General features: G+C 37.8%; 1 protein-coding gene across 2 annotated transcripts in view; it reads right to left on the bottom strand.

The window, feature by feature from the left end:
- HYDIN (HYDIN axonemal central pair apparatus protein) overlaps window positions 1-12203 on the bottom strand; it is a 326576-nt gene that overhangs the window by 176038 nt on the left and 138335 nt on the right. For both annotated transcript variants that reach the window (XM_084906677.1, XM_084906678.1), the window contains exons 13-14: window positions 11442-11665; window positions 4095-4162 (exon numbers count right to left, since the gene is read on the bottom strand). In XM_084906677.1, coding sequence (XP_084762803.1) covers window positions 4095-4162; window positions 11442-11665 — 292 coding nt within the window. The remainder of the gene's footprint in view (window positions 1-4094; window positions 4163-11441; window positions 11666-12203) is intronic.

Here is a 12203-nt window from a genome sequence, read left to right as displayed (position 1 = left end):
CAACATGCTCGGTTAGAACGCCTTAAAGACTCACAGTGGCACCTTCATTCCTCTCCTAGCACTTAAATTTGATTTAAAAGACAATATTCTCAGGAGATTTGATTTTCATTTAATGTGCATATTGTCACCTGACCTAGGAAGCCTCTAAGAAGACTTATGGAAATCAGGAGCTAAATATTGTAAGGCAGAAAAGTTCCAATTCTGACAAAAGATGCTATATTACTTAGAACATGATTGTTCTACTAAAGAATAGACCTAAGTAAGGAGAGCGTGAAATTGTTCAGCAATACCCAGGACCAAAAATTCAACTACAATTCATGGATTTTGGGGGACACATGGGATCTTTTAGACAATAGATCCTTAATTTTTCTAGTGAAATAAAAATCTTCACCAAGTGAAGGGAAATGTGTTGGCAGATCATTCTGCAAAACAGGTGGTACTTTTGTAGTTGTCTGTAGAAATAAAGCAGAAAATGGGAGATCAATAAACATCAGCACAACCCATTTTGGACATAAAAAAAAAAAATGAGCCTCAAACTTAGAAACACCAACATTTCCTAAAATCAGCATCCTCTGTCCACTTCAGTGGTCTTCAGCACACCAACTGTGATGTGCCCCAAAGCCTTTGACAAAAACCACAGATCCCATCACAGAGGAGACAAGGTCACCTCTGAACAAGAGCTGATGGGAAAAATTTTCCTCGGTAGCTGGATATCACATTCCAGAAAAACTGTGCAGTGAGACATGGGCTTAAATCACACTCCAGTAAACTTTTCAAATAAAAGATGATAAATTTAAGAATGTGTCCCTATAATTGTCTGTAAATTCTTTAGATGGATTTGAGCCTCCCTATATAGAAAGGCTGCTGCCATAAATGTGACTAAGAAAGTACACACTGTAACTTCCCTCCCTTGGGGAACAGCAGCCTCACACAGAAGTTAGAAAGAATCTTACAGTGCGTTAACAATTTGATGTAAAATTTCATGGTCCACAATTCTTGGGAAATCTACAGCATAAAAACAAGATTATATTTCTTGAATTGGCCAAGCTCTCTGAGGCTCTTGGAATTCTTTGGGGGAAGAGTTTTACCTTTAATTCTAATGTCCATCAGATAAGGTTAATTTCCAATGGAACTCGTAGACTATTAAACTAGAAAATCCAGGAAATTGCAAGTCTTTTATCAGTCTGAATCAAGCTTGCTTCATGCACACATAACTAAATATTGTCAAGAACCAACTCATCTAGAAGCCACCCCTAAAAATTCACCCTCAGGTCTTCTCTCTGAAAAAATATACCAACAGTCTTCTTTAGGGACTTTGCTGACCCTGGGGTTACTTATAAGGTAGACTTTTGGGTAAAAAGATGCCCAAAGAAACTGAATTATTGGCAGAAGCCATGGAGAAAACACTTTTACTGGAGATTTTAAATGGTAGCTTGCTAATAAAACTTCCAGAAATGGTTGACCTACAGAAATAGATTGCCATTCCAAGCTCCTCAAAACAAACAGTGTTTACATGATGTAGAAATATTCTGCCCAAGACTTGGTGGAACTTTGCTAGATGCTTTCCTTTGCCTACTTTGTTCTTTATCGTCTGGCCATATTATTCTCTACTTACTATCTTAAAGTTATATGATTCTGATATCCCTTGGTATGTCTCTCTTACTGTTAATGGTCACTTGCTTGGGTGTGGCCTTTGCTTGTGCTTATTATGACCCTTGCTGCCAATCTTTCTAAGATCTTTTTATGATCATTATGATCATTGCCCTTGACTCCCTACTTACCTTCAGAAAGTCAATTTAAATAACTGAGTAAAATACTGATGGTTCATACCTGGGTCATGGAAGAGGCAACTATCATGCATTTTTTAAAATGCTTATATTTATTCCAAAAACTCTGCCCTCAAACCCTAACTTCTTAGACCAAATTATCCAACTGTCAAGTATACTGAGTGCCTGGAGCCTTCCATACTCCTTATTCTAAATCCAGCACATTCTTGGTTCAATATTACAGGTAATAGTATAAGGAATTGCTCTAGGTAGGAAGTTATAATTGCATTTATCCTGAAAAAATAGTGGCTTAACAGATACTCACCCTGCCCCTTTTGGTTGATCACCTGGAATATCAGTGGTTACTTGGTCCCTTTTATTCTCTGACTATTCTGAGCATCTTATCTAGTGGCTGTCTCATCAATTGGTTCAATAAGATATTATAGAAGGAAAGAAAAATATGCTGCTTCTAATTTTCACCTAAGCTAGTTACCAAAACTTCTAGCAGGACCAAGTCTGAGAAACAGCAGTTGGCCCATCATTAGGACAGCATTTACATCAACACTGCAGAGGTGAACGCTAGAGCAGAATCTGGACAATGAGTCAGTGTGAAATTTCCTGAACTAACTGATGTGAGGTGCTTGTTTGTACTCTGTTTTCTCCCTCCAGGGCAATCTGATACCGGGCACATCTCCCAAACGCCCTTGGGCTGGACTCGGTCTTGAAATGCCTGTGGGAGGATATGCTGCTGTCATGGATCAGTTGCCCAGACCTCCCCGGGGGCTCCGTTTGAGCTGTTTAGAGGATGACTGCGTAGGTCTTGGGACACTAATTCACTTCTTATTGTGCAGCTGTCACAGTCACCCTTGAGAGAGGATGCCTTTCTTACTTGGCCACCAGATGATTTTCAAGTTGTAGTCATTTTTATTTCCTTCAAAAGAGTCTATCACTCAAACATGCCCTACAATTTTGTGAGATTCTCTCCAGCCATTGTCATATTCTATAGTAACAAACAGATATTCAACTTCATGTTTATAGATTTACCTATGGTATGTAGTATCTTACCCAATATAATGCAGATGGGGAGCACTGTATAAATAAATGTGTTCTGTGTTATACCCCCACATGGTAAAGCAATTGATAAAGGCATCTAATCAGCTTTCTCTAAAGAACTGTTTTCCCCCAAGTAGACGCAAGAGAACTGAACGTCAAAGTGGGAGATGATAGGAGAAAATGGAAAAGTTTGTGGAGTATGGATCTAGACCAGGGGTTTTCAACCTTTCTAACAATTATCATCTCCTAAAAAGAACCAATGTGATAAATTAGTTTCAAGTCAAATAAATTATATTTCATTAATATGACTTAAATTCTATTTAATTTCTCCCTAATGAAAAAAATTAAATAGAACTTAAATCATGTTAAATTCTTCCTAATGAAGAAATTAAAATATCAGGGGACAAGATTCTGTTGGGGAGAGTTGAACTCTGGATGACCACAAACCATTGTTATATTTAAGTTTTGTTTCAACCCCTGAGAACCCATTTCTGCCTCTTTGGGTGCAGCAGTATCACTTGTGCTGACAGTATGTGTTTTAAATACACCTCAACTGAAATGCTAATTTCTGCTGTGTGAATTTAGGAAGTTATTTAACCAATCAATGCTCAGTTCTTCCATCTCTAAAATGGGGATCTTAGATAGTACCTCCCCATAGGGCTGCTAAAAGGTTTAAATGTAGTGCTGCATGTAATGTGCTCAGCAGTGATTGGAATATATACAAAGAACCAATAAATAGGATTTTTTGCTGTTATAGTTTTTTCTCATTTTTATTATTGGGGAAGCTTAGGTGGGAGAAAATGGCTTAGAGAAGTAACTGGATGAGAAGAACACAAAAGCACAGAAGAGTCTTCAATTTGCAGTGGTAAGACACCTGAATCGACCCACCACTGAGTTCACTTTGAACTTGACAGCATCTCTGGGGAAAGGTAAGCTGTGTGGCCAGCCTGGCAGATCAGGTTCTGCACATAAACAGAATGTTCGTAATGTTCAGATGGTGGAGTAAAGCATAAGGCCTTCCACCGTTCCCTAATGGAAGAGGGGGGATGGCCGTGGCCTGACAACTGTTAGTGTCCGGGACGCAGTTCCAACTTCCACATGGAAACGGGGAAAGGGCACTGAAATGCCACTTCTGCAGAAGTACAATTCTAGATCCTCTCAGCTTCTACCCATAAAAAATAAAAATAAAAATGGAAAGACTCTTTGCAAACATTTGTCCTCCCCTGTAGAGAAAAGTAATTTTTCTGTTTCTAATTTAGAATGAAAAATACTCACCAAAGGAAACATCCCCAAAGTGCAGAGCAGGAACATTGAAGTGGAAGGTGGGTCCGATGACACAGCCTCTGGAAGCAGGGGCACAAGGAGGGGAGAGGGGGAGAATCCCGTGAATGTAGGGTAACAATCGGCAACTTCGAGAGGGTCCACTGAAAACCCCCATTGGGCATTAAATCAATGTTCGAATCCAGGGTTTAAGAAAACTAAGAGATGATGGTCTAACACAGTGGCTAACTCAGGCAAGAAAGGAACAGTATAGCTTTGATCATATGAGGAATATCAAAGACTAAATACCACCAGTAGTCCTTGTCCCACACTTTTATAAAACGGTTTGAGGCCATTCCCTCCCACTAACTGGCTGTGAGCTTGGCCAGTCACTACCTCTATAAGATTTAGTTTCTTTTCCTCAGGCATAAAGGGGAGGACTGGATTGGTGACTTTTAAAAGACTCTTTACCCTGAATGTTGGTCTATTTCTCTCTCAGTGCAAGGCCTCATGACCAGCATCGCTCAGTGGTTGGGCGTCAAGCTATGAACCAGGAGGCCACGGTTCAATCCTGGTCAGGTCACATGCCCACGTTGTGTGCTCGATCCCCAGTGGGGGGCTTGCAGAAGGCAGCTAATCCATCTATGCAAATATTTAGGTGTGGGGAAATGCCCTTAGCCATTTCCAACAGGCAATAACAGGTGATTCAGCCCTGCTGAATACCCAAGTTCATCAACCTTTTGATGAAACTTCTTGCATTTAGGACATGCTGGAATTAGTTTCTGGCAATAATAAAGTAAAATGAAATAAATACAGGCATACCTCAGAGATATTGTGGGTTTGGTTCCAGACCACTATAATAAAGCAGGTATCACAATAAAGTGAGTTGTAATCTTTTTGCTGGTGTGTGTGTGTGTGTGGGGGGGGGGGGTCTTGCTCTCGATTTATAAACAAACAAAAACCCACAACATCTATGAAGTGCAACAGAGCAAAGTGCAATAAAATGAGACATGTCTGTAATAGATTCTACAGCTTCTAGTGTGCCAGGCGCTTAATGTTATATTCACGCAGATACCAGCCAACACTTACACATAAATCTCCTTATTCACCCAGCTTCAGATACTGGTGATGCAGGTGTGTCTCACCATGCTGAGCGCAGTGTGCCCTGGCAATACTGGCTGCTACAGAGCTAACCATAATGTGGTGAGAGGCTCCCAGTGTGGGAGGAGCCATGACAGCAAAGACTCAATGCTGGTTTCAAAGAGATGGCTGGTATTAGGATCTAGCTAAGAAGGAAATCAAACCAATCTATGGATTAAATTCCTGACTTGTAAAAGAATTTTCTGTGAGGGGGGTAGGACCAGGGGAGACAGGAAAAAGTAATAGATCAAAAGTGTCTGAAAGGCACAAAAGGCTAAAGAAAGGAAGAAAGAAGCTTACAAATTTGCACAAAGCAGTCATATAATCAGTGAAGTAGAAAGAACCAGAGTTAAATCACATCTGTTCGAAGGCACACACAACTAGGGAGCTGTGGCTGAATACCATCTGGACTTAGATATGGTCACATTCATTCTAACAGGGATTCTGAATATTATAGGACTGTTTCTGCCAAGATGGTGTCCTCCATCACTGCAGTGGCCTGGTAAAATTATAAAGACTACGAGTTAGGATGATTGAATTACTATGACATGTTAAGTGAAATATTTTGAAGACAAAATATATCTGTGCTATGGTTAAAACTTTATAAAATTACATATGCAAATATTTGAAGGAAGAAAACTGTGCTTGAGTAATTTTTTTAAATCACGTTGATTTTACAGTGTTGTTTATCCAACTACTTAAAAAACTGTATATGTAGTTGAAGAGTAAATAGAATAGAAAAAGCCCTTCAACTTTGTTCTTATTTTTTCAAAATTGTTTTTAGCTATTCTGGGTCTCTTGTATTTCCATATGAATTAGGACCAGCTTGCCAATTATTGCAAAAAATTGGCAGGCAGCTGGGATATTGATAGGGATCATTTTGAATCTATGTATCATTTGGGGAGGTATTGCCAATATTAAGTCTTCCTACCCATGAACTTAGATGTCTTTTCATTTATTTAGGTCTTGTTTTGTAGTTTTCAATGTACAAATCTTGCACCTTTTTTGTTGAGTGTATTTCCCAATATATTATTGTTTTTTAACCTATTGTAAATGGAATTTTCTTAATTTCTGAATTTTCAATATTATTGCCTAAAAATACAATTAATTTTTTAAAATATATATATTTCTATTGATTTCAGAGAAGAAGGGAGAGGGAGAGAGAGATAGAAATGTCAATGATGAGAATCACTGATTGGCCACCTCCTGCACACCTTATGCTGGGGATTGAGCTGGCAACCCAACCAGAATCGAACCTGGGACCCTTCAGTCTTCAGGTTGATATTCTATCCACTGAGCCAAACCAGGTAGGGCACAATTGATTTTTGTATGTTGATCCTATATCTTGCAGTTTTTCTGAACTCACTTATTAGTTCTTTGAGTGTGTGTGTGTGTGTGTGTGTGTGTGTGTGTGTGTGTCTGTATTCCTTAAGATTCTTTATATACAACATCACATAATCTGCAAACAGAGATAGTTGTACTTTTCCTTTCCAATCTGGGTGCTTCTTATTTCTTTTTCTCAACTACTTGCCTTGGGACAGAACCTCCAGTACAACGTCGAACAGCAGTGGCAATGCAGGCTTCCTGGTCTTGTTCCTGACCTTAGTGAGAAAGCAGTCTGTCTTTCACCATTAAGCATAAAGTTAACTGTGAGTTTTTCATAGGTATTCTTTATCGTGCTGAGGGAGTTCCTTGCTAATCCTAGTTTGTTGTTTTTGTTTATCTTTTTAAATTATAAAAGGTGCTTAGTTTTGGTGAGTGTTTTTTCTATGTTTATTGAGATGATCATATGATTTTGGTCCTTTATTCTAGTAATAAGTTATATAACAGTAATTTCCCTATGTTGAGCGAAACTTCAAACTTGCACTCCTGGGATAAATTCTACTTGGTCATTGTGTATAATACTTTCTATATGTTGCTGCTTTGATTTGGTTTGCTAGTGTTTTGTTAGTAATTTTTGTGTCTATATTTGTAAAAGTCTTCAGTTTCTTTTCTTGTGATGCTTCTCTCTGATTTGGGCATAGGGTAATACTGGCCTCTGAAAACGAATTGGAACATGTTCACACCTCCCCTATTTTGGAGGAAAGCAGTATTTTGTGGAGAATTGATGTTAATTCTTCGTTAAACACTCAGTTGAATTCTCCTGTGAAGCCATCTGTTCCTGGGTTGTTTGAGTGTGTGTGTGTGTGAGTGTGTGTGAGTGTGTGTGTGTGTGTGTGTGTGTGTGAGTGTGTGTGTGTGTGAGTGTGTGTATGTGAGTGTGTGTGTGTGAGTGTGTGTGTGTGTGTGTGTGTGAGTGTGTGTGTGTGTGTGTGTGTGTGTGTGTGTGTCAGGGTGAGGTGGGGGTGGTAGTGGTTCTATTTCAATCTCCCTAAACTAATATAAGTGTATTCATATTTTCTATTTATTTTTAATTAGATTTGATAGTTTGTGTCTTTCTAGGAACATGCCAATTTCATCCAGATTCTCTAATTTGTTGGCATACAACTGTTCATAAAATTCCCGAATAATTCTTTTCATTTCTGTAACGTTGGTAATAATGCCCCCTCTTTAATTTCTGATTTTAGTACTTTGAGGCTTTTCTTCATTTTTTTTCTTGGTCAGTTTCATTAAAATTTGTCAATTTGTTGATGTTTTCAAAGAACCAACTTTCACTTTCATTAGTTTTCTCTATTGTTTTGCTCATTAATTATCATTCTAATCTTGAGTATTTCCTTCCTTGTACAATACTTATTTTGAATTTATTTTCCTCTTCTTTTTCAAGTTCTTAATGCAGATATTTACATTATTGATTTGAAATATTTCTTTTTTTTAAATATAAGCACTTAACAGCTAATAATTTCTTATAAGCATTACTTTCACTACATATCAAGAGTTTTAACATCTGTTTTGTTTTCACTTATCTCAAAATATTTTAAAATTTCCATTGTGATTTCTTCTTTGACCCAATGGTGATGTTTCATTTTTCACATATTTGTGAATTCTCTAAATTTCTTTGGATTTTTATTTTTTAATTTCATTTCTGTGTGGTTGAAAACACGTTTGTATGACTCAAATCACTTAAAATGTATTGAGACTTGTTTGATGGCTTCACATATTGTCTATCCTGGAAAATGTCCCAAGCACACTTGCTGGGTGGAGTGTTCTGTACATGTCTGTTAGCTCTAATTGGTTAATGTATTGTCCAACTCTTATTTCCTTGATGGTCCCCTGCCCAGTTGTTCTATCAATTATTGAGCGTGGGTACTGACATTTCCAACTATTATTGTTGAATTACCTATTTCTCCCTTTACATGTGTCAGCTTATGCTTCATTTATTCTGGGCCTCTGCTGTTAGGTGCACATATGTTTATAATTGTTATATCTTCTTGATGAATTGACTTTTATTATTGTAAAATGTCTTTTTTTTTTTTTTGTCTCAAGTAACAATTTTTATTTTAAAGTCTATTTGCCTGCTAATAATATAGCAATTTCAGGTGTGTTTATTTTTGTTTTATGTTGTTTGTTACTGTTTGTATGTCTATCTTTTTCCATCCTTGTAGTTTTAATATATTAATTACTTTCAGCTCTAAAATATGTATCTTGTAGACTGCATACAGTTGGGTCATGTTTTGTGGGTGTGTTTTTTTTTTATGTTGGTAAAAGATCTCTTTATTGAAATGTGGTGATAGTAGATAGCAACTTTTTGTTTGTTTTCTTTTTAATTCTGTTTTATTGTTTAAAGTATTACAAATAGTAGTACTCATACATGTCTCCTTTTTTCCCCATTGACTTCCCCCAGCCTCCTCTACCCCCCACCCCCAGCACATGCCCTCATCACCTCTCCCGCCCCCCGGGTCTTGCGTCCATTGGTTATGCTTATGTGCATGCATACAAGTCCTTCGGTTGATCTCTTACCTGCCCCCCACAATCCTCCCAGCCTTCCTGCTGTAGTTTGACAGTCTGTTCAATGCTTCTGTATCTACTTTTATTAATCAGTTTATAATATTCTTTATTATCCACAAGTGAGTGAGTTCATGTGATATTTTTCTTTCACTGACTGGCTTATTTCACTTAGCATAATGCTCTCAGTTCCATCCATGCTGTTGCAAATGGTAAGAATTCCTTCTTTTTTATAGCAGCATAATATTCCATTGTGTAGATGTACCACAGTTTTCTAATCCACTCATCTGCTGATGGGCAATTAGGCTGTTTCCAAATCTTAGCTATTGTAAATTGTGCTGCTACGAACATAGGGGTGCATACTAGTACTAGTATATCCTTTCTGATTGGTGTTTCTGGTTTCTTGGGATATAGTTCTAGAAGTGGTATTACTGGCAGTTTCATTTTTAATTTTGCGGAAACACCATATTGTTTTCACAGTGGCTGCACCAGTCTGCATTCCCACCAGCAGAGGAAGGTTCCTTTTTCTCTGAATCCTCTCCAGCACTTGTCATTTGTTGATTTATTAGTGATGGCCATTCTGACAGTTGTGAGATGGTACCTCATTGTTTTGATTTGCATCTCTCAGATGACTAGTGACTTTATGCATGTTTTCATATGTCTCTTGGCTTTCTGAATGTCCTCTTTTGAAAAGTGTCTACTTAGGTCCTTTCGTATCTGATTTTGTATATTTGAGTCCTCTCTCTTTGCTTCTTGCTGAGCCTGGCTAGAGGTTCATCAATCTTATTTATCCTTTCAAAGAAACAGCTCTTGTTTCATTGATCTTTTGTACTGTTTTTTTTTTTTTTTTTTTTTTGTGTGTGTGTGTGTGTGTGGTTTTTGGGTTTTTTTTTTTTTGTCTCTAGGTCATTTATTTCCACTACAATCTTTATTATTTCCTTCCTTCTGCCCACTCTCTGCTTTTCTTGTTGCTTTCTAATTCTTTAAGTTGCAGGTTTAGATGGTTTATTCTTATTTTTTGAGGTAGGTCTGTAATGCTATGAACTTCCCTCTCAGGACTGCTTTCACTGTGTCCCAAAGATTTTTGGATTGTTGTGTTTTCATTGTTGTTTGTTTCCAGGATGCTTTTTTATTTCTTCTTTGATCACTTTGGTAACCACTCCTTGTTTAATATTGTCGGTTTTTTAAACTCATTCTGCTAATCTCTACCTTTTAATTGGTGTTTAATATATTTGCATTTAATGTAATTATTGATAGGATTTGTGTCTTTCATTTTACTATTTGTCTTCTATATGTTTTAATGTCTTTTTGGTTCCTCTAACTCCTTCGTTACTGTCTTCCTTTGTATTAAATGGATATTATTTAGTGCAGTCACATTCTGAAGTACTGGGCAGAAAGACTTCAACATATGAATTTTGGGAAGATGCAATTCACCCTATAATAAGGATACTTAGGTGGAAAAGAGACCTAAAAATAATGGTAATGACTTTTGAGCTGATCTTGGGATTCTCTATTTCTAGTAGATACCCTACAATCAATAAGTTCCCCTAGGATCCTTCAGGCCATATGTGTCTATCTCTTCTATGTTCTCTTCACACCCTGAGGGAGACCTTAGCTGTAGATAGATGGAGGGAGGTCCTCCTAGCAGTAACCATAATGAGAGAGACCGCCATGGTAATTAACAACCTGTTACACTGGGAATCCAAATGGAATCTGCAATGTGTTCTGAAACTATTATCTTTCTAAGCTTTGGAAACCAAAGTTATAGATCTTCCCAATGGGTTGGTCACAGAGAACTTCTTTTTAAAGCCCAAGGACAAACTCTGCTTTCAATTATCACAAGCAGCTGGAGAAGCCATCAAAAGACTGCTAGCACAAAAGCTGCAAATGTCTAGCCTTGACTGACAGACACTGTAAGTAGGCTCTTTTACTACCTGTAGGCATTATAGATAAGAGCATTTAAAGAATGTCCTTAAAATAAAAGCAGAAGATGAAGACATAGTGCAACTGTGATAATAAAGAGATGATTTCCCCTAAACAGCCTAAAACAGAGAAACAAGAAACTATTTAATAATGGATTAAGTCCTTGTTCTATAAGGTTATAGCTTACAGAACAAACTAGCTGGATAACAAAGTAGCATCTGCATCCATGTTTCAATACTAAGTTACACATGTTTAGTAGGGAAAAAACATGAGTGGAAATTTAAAATATCCCATTCTGTTGATGTATTCCTATCAACAAAGACAGTTATTGATGCCTAAGATGATCTAGTTATAAAGTTTAAGAAGGCAATAGGTTAAAAACTTCAGCTAGTTACATTAGTTACAGATAGGTCTTACCTAATAATCAGTTTCACAGGCTCAGGTGACCCATTGACACTGACCAGGAACTTTTCTTTGAAGTGCCCCAGAATGGAAGAGCAGAAGGAAATCTGGATAGCCTGGACCCCGCTTGGCTTGATGATGCCTTCCTTGGGGCTGAAAACAAAGCAGGCCCCCAAAGCTGAAGTCGGGGGGATCACGTTGAAGAGGGCATCAATGCTGCCTTTGTTGGATAGTATTGCCTATATCAATAAAAAAGGCAAGAATGAAAAGGTAGACAATGGGCCTTGGATATATTTTCATGTAAGCATACGGCTGTATTATTTAAAATATATATTTTATTGATTTTTCACAGAGAGGAAGAGAGAGGGATAGAGAGTCAGAAACATTGATGAGAGAGAATCATCAATCAGTTGCCTCTTGCACACCCCCTACTGGGGATGTGCCCGCAACCAAGGTACATGCCCTTGACCGGAATCGAACACGGGACCCTTCAGTCCCCAGGCCGACGCTCTATCCACTGAGCCAAACTGGTTTCGGCAGCATACAGCTGTATTATTTAATAACAATACACAGACAGTGGCAGGAATTAGAAGCAAAGGAAAACTCCAGGGGAGAAATGAACAGTCTTCTCTCTTGAATGTTTGAAGATGAGTCCCAAACCAGAAAGTAATTTTGTGTTTTCGTCTAATCTTTAAAAAAGAGTTAGTCATATGTATTATACTCATGCAATAAAGACTGATCACAACCACCATCTACTTAAGAGCCTTAAAATACTAC

Source organism: Pipistrellus hanaki (assembly GCF_964339955.1).
Source record: "Pipistrellus hanaki genome assembly, chromosome: 15".
Classification (NCBI taxonomy): Eukaryota; Metazoa; Chordata; class Mammalia; order Chiroptera; family Vespertilionidae; genus Pipistrellus; species Pipistrellus hanaki.
This window is presented reverse-complemented; position numbering and strand designations above follow the sequence as displayed.